At 36.9% G+C, this 20,260-nt stretch overlaps 1 protein-coding gene across 1 annotated transcript; it reads left to right on the plus strand.

The window, feature by feature from the left end:
• Positions 1 to 9,697: 9,697 nt before the first annotated feature.
• On the plus strand, positions 9,698 to 11,417 carry LOC116804513. Its single transcript, XM_032732418.2, has 2 exons — positions 9,698 to 11,180; positions 11,236 to 11,417. Exons 1-2 carry the CDS (start codon positions 10,611 to 10,613, stop codon positions 11,245 to 11,247), a joined length of 582 nt encoding a protein of 193 aa, XP_032588309.2. The 5' UTR covers positions 9,698 to 10,610; the 3' UTR covers positions 11,248 to 11,417.
• Positions 11,418 to 20,260: the final 8,843 nt, after the last annotated feature.

The raw sequence follows: 20,260 nt of genomic DNA on the forward strand, positions 1-20,260 counted from the left end.
AAAAATTCAACCATTCATCCATTCACTTTGTTTCCTCCTTGTTTTGTCCTTTTTTTCTTGATACCCTTTCTGGGTGCTTCTGTATTCAATGCAAGAGCAAATGTTTTCACCTTACTCCTTCCTTTTTTCCTCAAATAAAACTGTGTTATAAGCTAAGTAATCCAAGCAAGGACTAATTTGACTTCTGCTATAAAGCCATAAAATTTTCTATAAAATTTCTATTACATACAATCTATATACAATAGAACAAGAATTGCTGTTTCAAACAAATATTATCTAGAGATCTGTGGAAATATTAAGTATACGACAATATCAGTGGTGCTGGGGGAGAGAGAAGGAGATAGATAGATAGAGAGAGAGAGAGAGAGAGAGAGAAAGGGAAGATATAGAACAATGGGACTATAATTATTACCTTACTATCACATAACACCAACATTTGTGGAAAAAAATAAAAACTATAAAAAAATTTTAAAAATATCCAAAATAAAAAAATCTTAAAAACATTTTTACCTAAAATTAAGAAGAAAAGAAAACAGAATTTTTTTGTAAAATAGTTATAATTATATTTTTATTTGCTTGCATATTTTTGGACAAAATATTTCATGCTAACATTTTTAATTCTAAAAAAATATTTATGAAATGGAAAAATAATTCTGTTTGCGCCAAAATATTTTAATATTAAAAGTACGAATTTGCGATTTTCATTTTATAGCCCGAAACTTGAAGGGGGCGTGGCACAACCCATAAAGTAAATCCACTCTTGATAAGGGCGACGAGCTGAGTCGAGTTAGCCTTGTCCGTTCGTCTGCCCTTTTTAAATGATTTAAAAAAAATATATACATATATATATATTTTTAAAAATATAATTTTTTTAGCTTTGAGAATATTTCTCAAATTAGCTATAAATAGATATATACAGTATATATTAGTGTTTAACTATTTATAAATAGATATATACAATATATATATTTTGTTAACAATATTTAATAAATTGTGCATAGTATGATAATTCGCTGGCAACTGTGGCTCCTTCTGCTCCCGCTGCTGCTGCTGCTGCTGCTGCTGTTGCTGCTCCTGGTCCTGCTGCTGCTGTTGTCAGCTCGCTTTTGCATTGTTTGATGTCGTGTTTGGTTTTGTAAGCATTTAATTAATACTGAAGCGACAAATAAAGCGCTTAAATGGCCTGCTCAGCGCATTCCGCTCGCAGCCAATGGCCGAATCCCATTAACACATGGGAAGCGCACGGCACAGCAGGCCAATCATATTTTTCACCCATGTCCAGCCAGAGGCGGGGGAGGTGGTGCGGGTGGAGTAGATGGAAGTGGAGCAGTGTATAGTGCAGTCAAGGCCTGGCTGTCAACACTTCAAAGTCTAATGGGAGTCAACGCACAAACACACACACACACACACAGACAGAGACAGAGAGAGAGAGAGAGAGAGAGAGAGAGTGAGAGTCGAGCACAGTTTAGTGCAGTTAGTTGACAGTCGACTGGCAGTGAGCCGTGCCCAGTTAGAAGTCGTTGCTGTCACATGCAATGCGCCATCATTCACATGCTCAACGACGAGAGCACACACACACATAGTCGTGCCCCCCTCCCCGCTCACTCTGCATACCCGACACACTTTTCACTCAATCACTTACTCCCCTTGTGCATATTGGTCCTGTGTGCAGTTGGTAGCTTTTAAGAGCTTTGTGTCTGCTGCATAGCGAATGGGTACATTGGTTCGATCGAGAACTGTAGAGCTGTAGTTATATAAATATATATATGTATATATGTACATACATATAGAAGTATTTAAATGATATTTCCATTTTCAATTTGAATGGCCAATAAGAGAGAGCGGATCAGCACTATGGTTAACTGTCAATAGATACACATACATACATACATCTATACTTAACCAAATCGATGACTGTGAGGCTGCCGATAGTTGCCGTGCTTAAGCAGAAGAAGAAGAGCGAGAGCGTACTTTTTAAGTTGAAGGTGAAGAGGCTCAGCAGCTGAGCTGTGGAAAAGATTTAAAGTAGAATCCGGTTATAACGGCGCTTAAGGGACCATCGTTATACCCTGACGACGCTATAGCCGTATAAGTTTCCTCATAAAAGTTTGCCTGTGTGTACAGAGTCGTTATAAACGAATTCTACTGTAATTAATTAGCTAAATAAATCGACATACATATAAATGTAATACATATATATATATATTCCTATGTATTCAGGGGAATTGGGTTTAAAGTTGTAGCAATTAAAAATGAAAATATCAAATAAATACAGTCGACTCTCGATAATTTGTACCCCGCTAAATTAAGAATCGTGATAAATCGTACAAATTCTCTCCCCTAAAAAAAAATTCGTTCTCGATAATTCTCGATAAATTGAAATTCGGCGGAAAAAAAACTGATCCCCTTGCCATTTCGAATTATCAGGAATCGGCTGTATATACAGAGTATATATGTCTGTATATATCTGCTGTACGAAATAATAGTAATAGTAGTAGTAATGCTGCTCTACCCAATATCTAGACACCGTATCGAACGAGGGTATACATGAGTAAGTGCTCTAAATTTCATACCGCCGAAATGGATTGCGTTCAAAAAAAGGTTAACTATCAATAGCCCTTCCCATAATTATTAATTTCAAACCATTTGAGCTTAGTTGCAGCAATTCAAAATTATTTGTATATCTTCAATTCGAATATCCTGGAATTCCTTAGCTTCCAGACCGTGTAGAGTCCACATACTGCATCTGGAAATCGCACATTTCCGCTACACCGAGTGATATATTAACCAATTTGCTTGGCATTAGTCAAAGGTAGTTTGTAAACGATTCAGGATCAGACAGCAATCGTATCCGAAGCAGCAAACATAATGCAACTGATGCCGACTGAAACTTACTTTAAATCTGTGTATATATGTGTGTGTGTGTGTTGGAGAAAAGCATCCAAGTGCCATAAAGCGACAAATCCATCAACGGCTCGAAAATGAAATGATGCGAAGCGTGAGCAATTCGTCTCGCATGAGCTCAACACGAATTGATGCGAGGGCAGTTCTATAACAAAGTGAAAGAGCAAAGGAAGCACGAAATTATATGAATATAAATCTATATACAGTAGAATCCGGTTATAAGGTCTCCAGGCAGTTCTATAAAAAAGTGAAATCTATATACAGTAAAATCCGGTTATAAGGTCTCCACTTATAGACAAAATTCTCTTAGACCAATATATGAGTATACGAAGGTCCTTTGACTATCGACTTTCTTTTTTCTAATATATAGAGTATTGTTTGATTTGGATATAGAAATCATAGTAATATATACATATACATATATTCGTATATGTTTGTAACAATAATATCAAACTCACAGCTGACTTTTTGCAACTACTCCGAAGATATGACATATATTTATGTAAGACTTGTCTAGTTAACACTCCAATTTCGTATAACTTCTCTCGCACTTTTCTAAACCACACTCCAATCTCGTATAACTGTTTTCCCACTTGCCTGATCAATACTCCAATTTCGAACATTTTCCCACAATATCAATGCTTGCCCTCGCATACGTCAAAGTGTGTCAATTGAATTGCGAGTGCGATGCTGACTCTGGGGTCGTATTCCTCGTCTGCGGTCTCTCAGCATTGGGCCTGCGGTCTACCAATGTGATGTAAGTAAAGCATTTTCCACATTACAGTTCACTATGTGGACGCGTTTGTCGTAAAAACTCTGCCTGGGCGCTAAAAAACAAAAACAAAACCAAACGAAAAACGAACAAGAGAAGAACGGGAATATTACAACGTGGCAAGGGACTTGAAATCTCGACATGTACATGCGTGGCGTAATAATAATAAAAAATAAGAGATATACTATTAAAAATACAAATGTTGACAATAATAAGATGAAGAAATAGTAGAGGGCAGCGGGAGAGTACGGCTAGCAAATACCCTTACCCATGTTGCGCAACTACGAGTTGTTATTTGAGGTGTTCTAGGCATTGTGCTTATACATATAAATATTAGTATAAAGTATAAATTAATAAATCTTATATATTTAAAAATATATATATATAAAAAAAAAAAAAAATAATGATAAAAAGAAAAAAAAATCATCTGAATTCTATACAACCATTAATATAATTTTGACTTTGTAATAATTAATTATCAAAATTTAAAAAATTTAATTTTACAGTATTTTAAAAATTCTTAAAATTTTTATATTTGCCGAAAGACAAGTATCTAATATTTGCAATTAGTGTTTTTTTTGTTTAATCTAAAATATCTAGCTTAAACAGTATTCAAGAAAAGAAGTCAAATGATCGAATATTATCGATAATAAACAAATTGGATGAGCTATCGAAAAAATATGAAAAGCTCTCACTGCGTGCAGTAAATACGAGTACAGTCGAGTCTTGCTAATGTGTACCCCGTTAAATAAATTTTCTTCCCTTGAACAAAAAAAGCATTTTCGATAATTCTCCATAATTTGAATTTCTGCGTAAATGGAAAATAAAACTGATCCCCGTTTCGAATTATCGGGAATCGACTGTATATGCCTCTCTAGGTCTTGCATCCTACAGTACGGACGGACGGATTGACGAGAATGGCTAGATAAACACAGTTGATCAACAATATATATACTAAATATTTTATGGTATGGCATACATGATGGCGTCTGTCACGCCCCCTTCTGCTTGTTACATATATTTTCACAAAAGCCTTCTATCCGGATTACCCACATTCAATGAGTTCAGGGTATAAAAAGTCGTCATATTTTCCGAACAAACCTCGTATACATATATAGTTTTATATTTATATATATATTACATTTAGCTATAATTGACTTCTTATTTAAAGCTTTCTGCTTTATCATTCCTATGTATTTAGCTACTCAACTATCCTTGTTTACTGCCTGAATTCAATTCAACAATTTTTGTCGAAGCAACAATCAATAATTTTAATTAACAATATTTATTTTTATTTTTTTTTTTTGCAACAATTATTGCAGCTGAATATTTGTCAGCTGTGAAGATTAATTGGCAACTGCATTAAGATATTTACGCGCATAAACTGTGCGTCTATGAAAGATTCAATTAAGCTCGCACAATGAAATATTATCAAATTATGCGCAAATGAACTGTGAGCGGATCAAAAAAAAAAAAAAAAAACAAAAAATGGAAAGTTCTTAAATTTGTTTGGCACAGTGAAATTTATGAATTAGGCAGCTCCAGCTTAAATGTATTTATTTCATTGACTTTTCAAGAGATCAAATACTTAAAAAAATAAAATTTATTTAAAATTTGAAAATATTTAAATGCGAAAAGTGGAAATTTATTTCAGCAATTTCAATTTTTTTTATTTATTTGTTGTTTTTAGTTATTTTTGCCATTTATTTTTATGGTTCGATGTTGGCTTTTATTGTGCAATATTTTGTAAATTTAAATTGAGCGTAAACTTCGTTGGCTAACGGCATATTATTTGCCAATTCACATACTCACACACACACCTGCACACACACACACACACACAGACAGTGACTATGGCCCGCACATAAATTTTTCATAGTTATTTTCCACGCGCTGTCAGCGCATAGTCCAGAGTTCAGTTTGTGTGGAGATTTGAGCTATGTTCGGCCATAAGCCGTTTATGCTCTTGATTTATTACGGAGCAACAAATCAACAGGCCAAATGATTCACAAACTCTACCCGAATGCCCCCCAAAAAAACCCAACATCAGTCATGAACACACACACACACATATATATACATACATATATCCGTAAATATACTTTAAACAAGTAAGAACATTGCAGTCGGGCGTTACTGACTGCAGAATAGAGCTGGGAAACCATCGACGGACGGCTCCAAAAATAATTGATTATATCGATGGTTCCATCCAAAATTTTTAACCTTCAAATTTGTACCATTTTTTTTTAATAGATAGGTTTTATAATCTCTTTGTACCTATTTCAAGAATAAGAATGAAGAATATAAACAATTTCATAGAAATTATAAAAATTTCGTTCATTAAATTTCGTTCAGAGATCCATTTCCAGTACTTTATACATAATTAAAATAGCGATCTTATAAAATACACTTAGTCAGAGATCCAGTTTCTTTCCATTTAACTTATCATATTGTCAACGACAAATATATATAATTTTGTTTTAATAGAAAATTTCACTACGGCGATATATCGATATAGACAAAAGTCTATTGATATATCATAAAAAAAATTAAAATCCATCTATATAATCGATGGTTTCCCAGCTCTATGCTGGCAGATCCATCCAATTTGCCAATTAAATACCAATTTACAGTGTCTAACTCTAGAATGATAGAATATACGATTTGCCACGCCCCCAATAGGCGTAGTTATATCAGCCATATCCTTATGAACTTGGGTTTTCAAGGCGAAAAGTTTTAAAACCTTTAACAACTTTAATTCTGGGATACCGGATTTACGATTTGCCACGCCCCTAGTGGGTGTGTTGGGTAAGTCGGACAGAGAGATGATCATTTGAGAAAACCAATATACTCATTTCACATACATGAATGAGTACAACAGTGTTTATATAGCCCAATATATATATGTATGTATATATAGAAATTTATATTGAATGTGCATTTTTAATGCTCTGCAAAAAAAAAATGAAGTTTGGTTGGCCTTCACAACGTGGAGTGGGTGGAGGTGGAGGTGGAGGCGTAGCGGATGGGGCGTGGTTGGGGATTGCACAATTGATAGTGCATTTAAATTGGCTGCTAGCCGCTTTAGGTAGACAGACCCCCACGCCCCTCCCCCACCGCATTGATCCTAGCAACAACATTTTCAACTTGTAGTATTGAAGTTAGCCTGGGGCGTGGTGGGGCGACAGAGACGGGCGTTCGCTATAGAGAGTGCGTGGGGAGTTATGGAGGCTGTCGATGTTGTTGTTGTCGACGTTGTTGTTGTTGCCAGCACCTCCAACCTCAACCCCAACCCCAACCCCAACCCCAACCCCATTGACACAGTCGTCGTAGCGAAAAGTGATGATGACATGGCCCAAATGGAACTTTCATGTATGTATTATTACTTCTTTTACTTGGCCTGTTTGTTTTCTTCTTCTTCTCCTACTTTTTTTCGACTCTCGCTACGTTTTTGTTAGGTATTATTGTAAATACCCTCGCAGCGAGGGGAACTGAAACAAAAACTAAAGCATTTCAAAATGTAAGCCAAAATAAGTGCAAATATATGCATACATATATGCACATATGTATGTATATGTATGTACATGTAGTATATATTGCGAGCAGAGTGCATTTCCGCACTGAGTGTTTCACTTAACTACGAAAAATCTCCCTCATGGAAAATTATTTAGTGCTGCACAATTGTAGGGTATTTGTACGACATCACTTGTAAAGAAAACTTGCAATTTAATTTAGTTTTTATTGCATAGTTAATTATAACTATTCATAGCTTTCGAAAGGGGAAAACTTTTAGTTAAGGGTATTCCCTCATATAAGCACAGCTCTGCATTATTCATCTGAAACTTTCAACTTGATTCTGAACAGCTGCCATAGAGCCTATAATCATATGCAGTTGTACATTGAAATCGTAATACCCAGTCGGGTAGTGCTCAGAAATCTATTCGTGTAGGCATAAAACGAAAATAGGAAATCTGCATTGGTTAAGGCGGCCAGAATTTGGGTGAACTCATAGAAACTGGAGTATGGGGGCATTGGGAGACCGGGAGAAGAGGGTAATAGCATGCTCATATTTGAATTTAAATGGGTTGTGCGTAATATTTACGTCTTTTATGTGGCGTACTAGCAAAAAGCTGACGAGGACGCAGCTGGCTTTCTTTTTGCTGCTACCTTCATGACTTGTTGTTTTTGCTTATTTATTTTTTCATCTTCTTCGTTTCACCATAGCAAACGGTACTTATTATATATGGACTTTTATTTGGTATTGTTTTTTTTATGTATTTATTTTATACCATTTGATAGGGTATGGGAATGTTGTAAGACGAAGTGGAAATTAAAGGAGGGAGAAAAAGCGATAGAAGAAGAGAAAAATGGTACATGCAAAGAAATATAGTGAAAGAGAGACAGAGAGATATAAAAGGAAGAACAGAATCGTACAGGTCGGTCGGTCGGTCGGTCGGTCGAGAGAGAGAGAGAGAGAGAAAGGGAGAGAAAGAGAGAGTAAGGGCAAGAGAGAGAGGCAACAAGAGGAAGAGAGATAGGGACAGACAGAGAGGGAGAGAGAGGTAGAAAAAAACTGAGAGAGAGAGGGAGGGACAGAGAGAGAAGAAGATGGAGAGTAGAAGAAAGAAGAAAGAGAGTTGCGAGAGAGAAAGAGAGAGCGAGCAAGACACACACAGAGAGAGAGAGAGAGAGAGAGTAAGAGGGAGGTTGGCAAACAGAGATTGGGAAGCTAAGACTGGAACCAAAATTGAAAGTGAGATAGAGAAAAATGAAAACAGAGAGAGTTGAGGACAGAAAGAGGAGTGGCCGATAATAGAACATGCAGAGAGAAAGCGAGAGAGAGAGAGAGAGAGAGAGAGAGAGAGAGAAGCAGAGGCAAAGAGTGGGAGTATGCAAGCAGAGAGCGAGGGACAGACACATAGAGTGAGAGAGAAATATTGGGAGAGAGAGAGAGAGAGAAAGAGAGATGTGCGTATATTATATTTACTTAAATATGCTCATATTATACTTGAATATATTTACACATAAATTTACATAAATAATTAGACAAATTAATATGCAAATCACAATCGGAATGAGCAGAAACTTAAGTTCAGTCATTATCTACATAATAAATTCTTGGAAAGAATGAACATAAATGATAACATTGTAGCGCATTCAGAGTTCGACTAGCGCCTGTTTGTGCGTCCTGTTTTCATAGATGAGCAGCTGCCAAAGGAGAAAATACAAACAAATGAGCAGCGCGAGCGGCAACTGCATAAATGGCTTTGGCTCCTGGGCGCCTGGGCTGCTCGACTGCTCGACGACTGCTCGACTGCTCGACTGCTCGGCCAGACTGCCATAAAGTTAACTCGATTAATTAGCGTTAAAATAGCACGCAACGGATTGAGGATGTAATGAATAAGCGTGCCATAAAACGAGCTCTTGTCGTCATCCACCCATTTCACTCACAGTTCGCAGTTCTCTGTTCTCTGTTCGCAGCTCTCAGCTCTCAGCTCTCAGCTCTCAGTTCTCGGCGCAGTTTTGTGAAGTGCAAAAAAACTTTTCAGTTTTTATGTGGAGCCTTTTGAATGGGAGCACTGCCTACCTGACTGCCTGCCTAGCTGCCTGCCTGTCGGTATTTAATTGAAATGCCATTGCGTATACGCAGGTACAAAAAAATACCTGGCTTTAACTGGCCAGGGCGCGAGCCATTAAAGCGCGCACAAATAAAACGCCAGCAAATACTTACCTACTCGTAATTGCAATTAGCATAAAAGTAATGAAAGCACCTGCCGTCCAATGGGCGACAGCATTCGAATTGCAGGTGTCGCAAGTGTCAATACGAAATTGATATGCCCAGCCATCGCTATAAGAAGTCGACAATGAACTGGCCTGTATATGCATACATATACAGTGAGTAATATTAATATTCGCCTTTTATTTTTCAACTATAAAACATATTGATTGAAATAAAGAAAGTGTAAATGTTAAATTGTCGATTAAAAAATAACCTTACCGATGAGGTATACATATTGTAGCAGGCTACTAGCCTATGTATACTGTAGCTGGTTACTAGCCTATGTTATATTAGATTTAAGTTAACAGCATTATGGTTAACCATCGATAGATACACATCTATCGATAGTTAACCATATTGGTGGCTGAGGAGGCTGTCGATATGCAACATGCCATTTTGAGTAATAGAAAGAGGAGGATCGATACATTTTAAGCTTGAATGTGAACAATAGCAGACGTGTGTATATCAAGAAATTATGAAATAAAGAAATTAAATAAAAGGCCTACTACAATCTCAGAAGTGGGATAAAGTACACTAATTTTTCAAATTAAAAAAATTAATTTAAGCATAAATGAAATTAAGCATAGACGAAGTATCTGTGGTGCAGTTAAAGAAGTGGCTAGCTGCATTGGGCTTGTCGACTCAAGGGTGCAAGACTGAACTTGTCGCTCGCCTCAATGGCGTGCCCGCAAATTTGCGCGGCAGCGCCCCCGAAGTGGAACAGGGAGAGGAGGAGTCAGATCAAACTGGAGTATCGCAGACAGTGCAAATGCAACAGGAGGAAATAGACAGGAATGAAAATATTTTGCGAGAGCTAAGTGAGCAGATCGACGCAGCAAAGAAGCAGCTAAAAAATTTTCACACACGACAATTGGACAGAGACGGCAATAGCAAGCGTGCCGAAATTAGCGCAAATGGCGTCGATGCAGAAGTTGAATTCGAAGAACGCGCGACTGACGCGCGCCAAAAGGGCGCCAGTGAAAATTGTGTAATAAATACAACGCACAATGATGAAGTGATGTCAATGATGTTTAAACTAGCTAAAGAAATTATGGTGGAATTCACTGGGGAGGAGTCTATTAGCAACTGGATAGCGCAATTGAATAATGTATCTCAATTATATCAACTAACGGACATGCAAAAAAGTTGCTATGCATGGCCAAATTAAAAGGGAAAGCCATGCAATGGATACATGATGATTCATCGAGGATTGTGCAACCGTTGGGCACATTATTGGATGGATTGGCAGCAGCATTCGGAAGCAAGATATCCAAGGCCGAAATGCGTCGCAAGTTTGGGGCACGTATATGGAGTGTCGATGAGAAGTTCACCCAGTATTATGAAGAGAAAATACGTTTAGCAAGGGAAATTCGTTTAGATGTAGACGAGCTACTGGATGGTCTCATTGAAGGAATCCCAAATGCAGTTTTACGCGCGCAGGCCAGGATACAGTGCTTTGAAGACCCCAGCAAATTGGTAAGGGCTTTTGCAGAGGTGCGTTTGCCACTGCAACGATCTACTGGAGGAAAAGGGACAACAGCAGTGGGACCAGGGCTCGATATTGCAATGAAGGAGACACGTTGCTTCAATTGCAACTATAAGGGACATTGGGCAAGAGATTGTCGGAAACCTAAGAGGGAGAAGGGTACGTGCTACCACTGCGGCGCTAAGGATCATATGGTGGCACAATGCACGAAGAGGAAGGATGATATTGGAAACAATTTCGTAAGGTTTATCAGTATACATTTTAAGTCCAAAGATAATGCCTCCATTATTGCAGAATGCCTCATAGATTCAGGAAGTCCTATTTCGTTTATTAAAAAATCGTGTGTCCCAGTTGGAATAAAACTTAAAGCACACGCAGAAAATTACTTTGGGCTAAATGAAAGCCAGTTAAATGTGATTGGAAAAACATTTGTTCATATTTTCAAGAAGTTTGAGAAAATAAATTTTTGGTTAATAGTTGTCCCTGATGAATCTATGAGGTCTGAAGTAATTTTAGGGAGAGATTTCATGGAAGCTTGCAATTTATATGTTGACCCAATCGCCTTGAGAATGATTTCAGTGGAAAGAGCAGCTGGCACGTTAGATAAATCGTTAGAAAATACATTCTTAGGAAACACATCATTAGATAAATCGTTAGAAAATGAAGAATTAGGAAAGAAGTTAGTAAGTAAAGTGTTAGAAAATGAAGAATTAGGAGAGAAGTTAGTAAGTAAATTGTTAGAAAATAAAGAATTAGGAAGGAAGTTAGTAAATAAAGTGTTAGGAAATAAAGAATTAGAAGAAAAATTATTAGACAAAGAAGAGATCGATAGGTCAAAAGAGTGTTTAGAAAAGTCAATGGAAATAAATAGCAAAAGCGTTTTTGACGATAATTTTGAAAACAGCATGCTTCAAATTAATGTGGTAGAAGGAGACAATGAAAAAGAGATATATATTATCGGTGAAAACATTAGTTATGATGTACGGAAAAAACTAATTAGATTGCTGAAAGTGGAATATGTAGATGCTGAAAGGCCAGTGAAACCTAAAAAGAAATGCGAAATGAATATACGAATTGAGAAAGCAAAACCGTTTAGCTGTTCACCAAGAAGGTTATCATACACTGAAAAGGAAAAATTACAGATAATGTTAGACGAATACCTTAGAAATGGCATCATACAACCTAGTTGCTCAGAGTATGCTTCACCAATAGTATTAGTAAAGAAAAAAACAGGAGATTTAAGAATTTGCGTTGATTTTAGAAAACTCAACAAGATCATGATCAAAGACAATTATCCTTTGCCGTTGATTGATGATTTGTTAGACAGACTAGTGGGGAAGTCTATTTTTACGAAGCTTGACCTTAAGAATGGATATTTTCATGTTTTTGTAGAGAAAGAGTCCGTAAAATACACATCGTTTGTTACGCCGTTAGGACAGTTTGAGTTCTTGAGAATGCCTATGGGATTAAAAACAGCTCCGCAAATTTTTCAGAGGTTCGTTAATGATATATTTGCAGATTTAATAAAGGAAAGCAAGGTAATTGTATATATGGATGATATAATGATTGCCAGCAAAGATGTGTCCGAGCATCTTAAGATACTAGAAGAGGTTTTAAAACGATTAGTAGAGAACAAATTAGAGTTGAGGCTGGATAAATGTGAATTTTTGCAGAACAAGGTTAAATATTTAGGATTTGTAATATCAGAAGATGGCATTAGAGCAGATGATAAGGGATTAGAAGCGGTAAAGAATTTCCCAATACCTAATAAAGTTCAGGCGGTGCAAAGTTTTCTCGGGTTGTGCTCATATTTTAGAAGATTTATAAAAGACTTTTCAACTCTGGCAAAACCGTTGTATGACTTATTGCGGAAAGATAGAAAATTTCAATTTGAAGAAAAGGAACTAAATTGTTTTTTATGCTTGAAGGAGAAATTGTTAGAGGCACCAGTATTAGCGTTGTATAATCATAAAGATGACGTAGAATTGCATTGTGATGCCAGTGCAATGGGATTTGGAGCAGTGCTTTTACAAAAGAAAGAAGACGGAAAGCTGCATCCTGTATTTTATTTTTCAAAGCGAACGACAGAAACGGAAGCAAAATATCATAGTTTTGAACTGGAAACTTTAGCCATTATTAATGCACTTAGGAGATTTAGAATATATTTGCAAGGCAGAAAATTTAAAATAGTAACGGATTGTAATTCTTTAACTTTAACTTTGAATAAAATAGATCTTAACCCTAGAATTGCAAGATGGGCATTGGAAATGCAAGAATTTGATTATGAATTAGTGCACAGGGCTGGAAGTCAAATGCAGCATGTAGATGCATTAAGTAGATATAATAATACCATTATGGTAACAGAAGCAAATAGTTTTGAGACTAATTTAATTATTTGCCAGACGAAAGATGCAAAGTTACAAGAAATTAGAAAATTGTTAGAGAAACAAGAGCATAAATTATTTGAAATGAGAAATGGTGTTATATTTAGGAAGACAAATGATGATAGACTACTATTTTATGTACCAGAAAAGATGGAAGAACATGTATTGTACAAATATCACAATGAATTAGGGCACGTTGGAAGGGACAAGATGCTTAATGCAATAAGTAAATCATATTGGTTTCCCAATATGAAAAAGAAAATTTTAGAACATATTGAAAATTGTTTGCAATGCATAGCATTCTCGCCTAGAACGGGCAAAGCAGAAGGGTTGCTGCATAGCATTCCAAAGGGGAATAAACCGTTCCAAATAATTCATATTGACCATTATGGACCAGTGGATAACGGCAGATCAAAGAAATACATTTTTGCAGTAGTAGATGGGTTTACAAAGTTTGTCAGATTATTCACTACTAAAACAACAAGCACTAGGGAAGTTGTAAAGGCATTGAGAGAATATTTTAGAACATACAGTAAGCCAGAATGTATTATATCAGATAGAGGAAGTTGTTTTACGTCAACGGAGTTTGACCAATTTTTAGAAGAAGCAAAGGTAAAGCATATTAGGATTGCAACGGGATCGCCACAAGCGAATGGTCAGGTGGAGCGAATAAACAGAAGTTTAGGTCCGATGATAGCTAAACTAATAGAAGGTGATAATGGACAGCATTGGGATTCAATAATTGAGAGGGTGGAATATGTTTTGAATAACACTCAACATTGTAGCACCAAGCAATTGCCAAGCGTAATGTTATTCGGAATAGCGCAAAAAGGGGAAATTAGTGATAGTTTAGGAGAGCAATTAGAGAAAATAATAGGATTAGATATATGCAGTTCACAGAATTTAGAAGATATTAGAGAACAAGCACAACATTATCAATCTGCAGCACAAACACGGAATGAAGAGAACTTTAATAATGCTAGGAAAGCTGCAAAAGTATACAAGCCAGGAGATTATGTAATGGTTAAGAATTTTGACAACACGGTGGGAATATCAAGGAAATTAATACCTAAATCCAAAGGACCATATGTCATAGATAAAGTACTGAAGAACGATAGGTATTTGATAAAAGACGTTGACGGTTTCCAATTATCCAGGAATCCTTATCAAGGTGTTTGGAGTGCAAGCAATATAAGACATTGGATAAAAGCATAAGAGAGATAATAACTTATATTTTAGATATTAATTTCATAACTAGTGTGTAACATTTAATTAATAATTTAATTTTTATAACATGTAAATAGAATATCTGTAAGAATTTTTTTTTGTATCAAACATGTAAACACAATATTATTTTTAGGAAGTTAAGTATCAAATATTATATAAAATTAACAGAGATAGAGGGCTATCTCAGAGTCAGGATGGCCGAATTGTAGCAGGCTACTAGCCTATGTATACTGTAGCTGGTTACTAGCCTATGTTATATTAGATTTAAGTTAACAGCATTATGGTTAACCATCGATAGATACACATCTATCGATAGTTAACCATATTGGTGGCTGAGGAGGCTGTCGATATGCAACATGCCATTTTGAGTAATAGAAAGAGGAGGATCGATACATTTTAAGCTTGAATGTGAACAATAGCAGACGTGTGTATATCAAGAAATTATGAAATAAAGAAATTAAATAAAAGGCCTACTACAATATGTATATAAATATACGTTGTATATTTAACATAACATAAAAAGTCGCATATTAATGTTACTCACTGTATATTAACTTTACGATGGAAAATTCTCATAAAAGTTCATTATTAATTGACAAAAGTTTATAATTTTCTTGTTGATGAAGTGGTAAGCTAGCGGAAGTGAAAGAAATAGGCGAGGCAATGAGTTAATAAAGTATGATAGTAATACTTAGTATATATAAGTAGATCCAAGTCTCATTATAGCTCTTGGCATAATCTGACTGCAGTAATATATATAATTATCGTATTAGATTGGAATATATTAGAAGCTATGTACCTATGTATCTGTACCTCAGCTCATCTGTTTATATTGTAAGTAGCCTTATTACCATATAAGCAAGAGACTTAACGTTGTTTGTGCGATGAATGCATAGACTTTGATTACTGACTTTTGATACTATCATCCAACCTATGCCATATCTTATTTGTAATAAATGAAAGCAAGAAAAAACCTCTTCCAAGTACATCCATGTACATCCAAGTACACATCAATATGCCATCATTATGATCTTCAAATTTAATTGAGAATGTTCATTTAAAGGCAAAGTTATTCTACGGTGTAAAGCCTATGTGTGTCTGCATATACAAAATTTGACTAGAATGATGATTAAGCTAATGATATGTCTAGGAGGCCTAGGCAGGATTCAGTTACTTTAGGGTATCTTCTAGTCGGGCTCTCCTTACAAATAAAGTCTATACTTGTTTCAGTTTATATACTTTACTTGTTGTATGGTATCTCTTAGGTGAACAAACTCTACTAGAAACCATTAACCTTTTTTAGTTAGTATTAAGAATTCCGAGTTGAGCCTCCTTGGACTACATCCGCATTTAGCTCTCCCTACTAGAAATGTCCAGAGTTTTTACTTTTAGATGTGTGTAACAGGCAGAAAGAGGCGTGGCAAGCGCATATATATTCGCGATCAGGGCGACGAGCTGAGTCCATTTGCACATGCTATATGAACTAAAGCCTTGCAATTTTGCTACCAAAAATCGATAACTATTCCTGCCATTTTGTTATCGATTAAAGCCTCTATCAAAATGTTATATTCTGATATTTCCTATTTTAGTTAATGATATGATATTCAAGCTCAGTATCTGCCAGTCGAGAAGAAGAAGTCAAGAAAAGCCTTCTCCTTTCTAGTTGGCATTATGAAATCGGAGTAACGTTTTTGTTAGGGTATCTCCAAGTCAGACACTTGCCTGTTTCAGTTAGTACTATGTATAAAACAATTATGACATCTTAGCTCAGTCGCCTTAAGGTATATCCAAGTCAGGCAGTCCCTGTTGGGTTCAGATTTCGCTTGGTCTAACTAGCTCAGCTATCGCGTCAGAATCTCACTCCGACTCGCCATCAAATATCTTTCGCAACGCTCAAGTAGCTCAAGTCGCTCAAGTGACAGCGGATACACTGCTCCGGTATCAGTGTCCGGACTTGGCTTAATGCCTTCTTGGCCATCCACAACAACTCAATAAGCGGCACGAAGAGGAAACAGAGGAAGTTGAGCGCGTAGAGCAAGCTGAGGAAACAGATGAAGAAAGCCGTGTCATTTGTTTTGAGCCATTGTTGTTTTTTTTTTTTTTTTTTTTTTTTTTTTTGTTTTTTTCTGTCTTTGTTTGTTTGACTAATTTGATTAAAAAGCACTTGGCGATAGGCCCAAGCCAAGTACATTTCATTAGACGCCATTCTGTCAAATTCACGCCCAAACAATGCGAAACTTCGGGCCGAGCATAATTTTCATCCACATCATCGTCGCCGCTGTGCGTGACAGTTGCCAAATCAAGTCCTGAACACCAAATACCTACCATTAATTTTGGTCACAGTCGACAACAACAATAGCAACAACAGCAGCAACAAGAACAACAACAACAACGACACCAGCAACAACGACAGGAACTTGCCTTGGGCAACGGAGCAATTACATTTAATTATCAGCGGGCTATGCAAATTATTTTTCCTGTGGTCTTAAATAAGAAAAATAATGTGCCATGAAAAATTGCACAGCGCAGGAGACAGTTGCTGCCTGCTAAAGTGGCTCAGATAATGGCCAACAAACATTAACGAGATGTACTATGAAAAAAAAAAAAAAAAAAAAAAAAAAAGTACGACATAGAATGGAAAAGCTAGCCAAGGCAGTGGAGAGTGTCCTGGAGGCGAGACTGACCGACTAGCAAATACTGCTGCAATTAACACTCTTCTTCTTCTTTCGTCTTTATCTCGTGCTGCCTGAATTATCTAGTTGTAAAAATTAATGAAAATTATGTTTTATTGTAATTTATAAATAAGTTCTTTTTTTCTTCCTATGGACCAGAAATACTTTCCTTTACCTGTTATATACAAATAAAATATCATTATGGTCCACTTTAACAAGGGACCGAGCTAGCATATATAATAACATATGAATACCATTTAAATACCGTATAAATACCATATAAATACCGTATATAGAGAGAGTAGATAGATATACAATCTATATTCAGGGTTGTCCATATTCCCGTCTCTGTCAAAGTATATACATATATGGTTGCCAGATGAGTTCGTCATATATGGACAGCCCTGTACACACTCTATACAGTCAGCTGCTATGTGGTTAGCTCCCATGTATATGTGTATAATACAATCGAGCTCCACTGATTGTTGAACAAAATGCTGTAAATAAATATTTTAATAATCAAGCTTCAACTTTAAGAGAATTTATAACTAAATTAATAATGCATATTATTTGAACATTTATAACAGTAGTCGTTACTGGTAAACTAACAAAAAACAGTTTTTTTTTTCTTTTAGATGTAATAATTTGTGAAAGTTTTTTGAACAGTTAATAATGTTTGATAACAGTTTGAATCGATTTCATTGTAGTGAAAATATAGCTATCGATGAAATAAATTGCAGCTGCTTGTGCTCTATTAACCTATTTTGTTACTCATGAAGTTACGAAAAGAAGATACAGTGTGACTGGGAGGCAAAGTGATTGACAGACTGAAAGACAGATTGACAGGCATATGGCAGGCATGAGTGATAGAATGATAGGCAGACCAAATGCCAGATAGAGTGATAGATCGATAGACACATAGACAAACTGAATGAAAGACTAAAACATAGACTGACAAAAAGACTGAGAGATAAACAGACTGACAGACTGACAGACTGACAGACAGAATAACAAACCGATAGAGTGACAGACCGAAAGACTGGCTGATAGATAATTTGAATGACAGACTTACAGATTGACTGATAGAATGATTGACAGACAGAATGACAAACTAAAAGATTGATAGACAGACTGATGCAATGACAAACTGAATGACAGACAGACTGATAGACAGACAGACAAACAGACGGACAGACAGACTGATGAGTGACAGGCAGAAAGACTGATAGACAGTTTGACTGACTGATAGACTGACAAATCGACTAACAAACTGACTGATGGACTGACAGATAGACAGACAGATAGACTGACAGATACACAGACTGACAGACTGAAAAGCGGACTGATAGATGGACGATAGACCGACAGTCTGACAGTCTGACTGACCGATAGACTGACAGACAGATTGACTGACAGACAGGCAGAAAGACTGATAGACAGACTGACTGATTGACAAATTAAATGACAGACAGATTGCCTGATAGATATACAGACTGACGCCATTCCAGTCTGACAGAGTGACAGACAGACTGACAGATAGACAGACTGACAGAGAGACAGACTAAAAGATAGACTGATAAACTGTTAGATAGACAGACAGATTGACTGACTGATAGACTGAGAGACTGTTATTTAGACAGACAGTTTGACTGACAGATTGATAGATAGACAGACTGAAAAGCGGACTGATAGACGGGCGATAGACAGACAGTCTGACTGACTGATAGACGGACAGACAGATTGACAGACAAAGTGGCAGATTGACAGACTGACTGACAGACAAAGTGGCAGATTGATAGACAGACGTACAGACAAACAGACAGACTGGTGACTGATGTACAGACTGACAGATTGAGTGATAGACTGACTGTAAGACTGCCATAAGACAGACATTGAGGTCTCTATCTCTATCAAACTCTATAGAGTTTGCTCAAGTTATACTCATTCTAGATTGTGGATTAAAAGAGCAAGTTGAACTTGTTATGTTGAGCGTTTGCCATTGTAGCTGCTTATACGTATATATGGATTTTAATACTCTCAGTTGAAAGACTCTCGCATTTCGTCTGCTCGAGCGGTACTTGGGTCATGTTTGCTGCTGTCATGTGTCATGTGCCGCTGACCAGTGAATGCCTTTGCAGAGGCGAGCCTGGGCCACTAGCTGTCTCGTCGCAATTACAAGAACTTTATCAAAAGCAAATTAAAGTGGGTGACATTGGCGTTGGCTGTGGCGCCTGCGGCATCTTGAGCCCTCGAGGGAAGGCTACAGGCGGAGGGCGGAGTGGAGAGCCTGTGGGAGGACAAGAGCAATGCGAGAAGCAAAGAAGAAGAAGAAGAGCAGCAAGCAAACAACCTAATTAACTTGTCAAAAAATTTGGTTGCGTACCGGAAAAACCGGCAAAGGCAAACAAAAAGCCAAAGGGACTGAAGGGAACGGGACATGGGACATGGGACATGGGGCATGGGGCATGGGGCACGGCACGGCACGGCACGGCGTAACGCAGCTCCTTTTGCTTGTGCAGCATGCCGCAGCTTAAGTTCTATTAAAATTTCAATTACAAATTTTTTCCATTTGCCCACTGCTTTGGCTCTTGTTGTTCTACTAGCTTTGTTTCGGCCCAATACTTATGTGCTTTAATTGTTGTTTTTATAATTATTATAATTATGATTGTTAGATACAGCACACCCGCGGGCCGCTTGCTAATGGCGGACCTCAGGGGGCGCCCTGCCAAAAAGCCGACTTGATTGCCAGCTCCCGGCTCATGCTGTTGCATGCAGCCACGCTGGGAACTTAACTATGTAGTGGGGATTGGAGTTTTTGTTTGCAAATTTAAGGCATTTTTCCATTCGATTCTTCTGCTACGTGATATGATGTTGCATAATCAGAAGAAAGCGTAAATATAGCCAGGTCTTTCTGTATAGACTTGACTGTAGAGAAGTAGCATAAGCTGGCTCCAGGGTATGTATCAGTCGGGCACGCCCCACTAGAGCCTTCTTACTTCTTTATTTATATAACACTTTTTTCTGTAGTACTTTTAT

Source organism: Drosophila mojavensis, unplaced genomic scaffold, assembly GCF_018153725.1.
Source record: "Drosophila mojavensis isolate 15081-1352.22 unplaced genomic scaffold, ASM1815372v1 contig_136, whole genome shotgun sequence".
Classification (NCBI taxonomy): domain Eukaryota; kingdom Metazoa; phylum Arthropoda; class Insecta; order Diptera; family Drosophilidae; genus Drosophila; species Drosophila mojavensis.

What these genes read in the sequence shown, in the direction of transcription:
- LOC116804513 (XM_032732418.2), top strand. Translation starts at nt 10,611, where the DNA reads ATGGCCAAATTAAAAGGGAAAGCCATGCAATGGATACATGATGATTCA.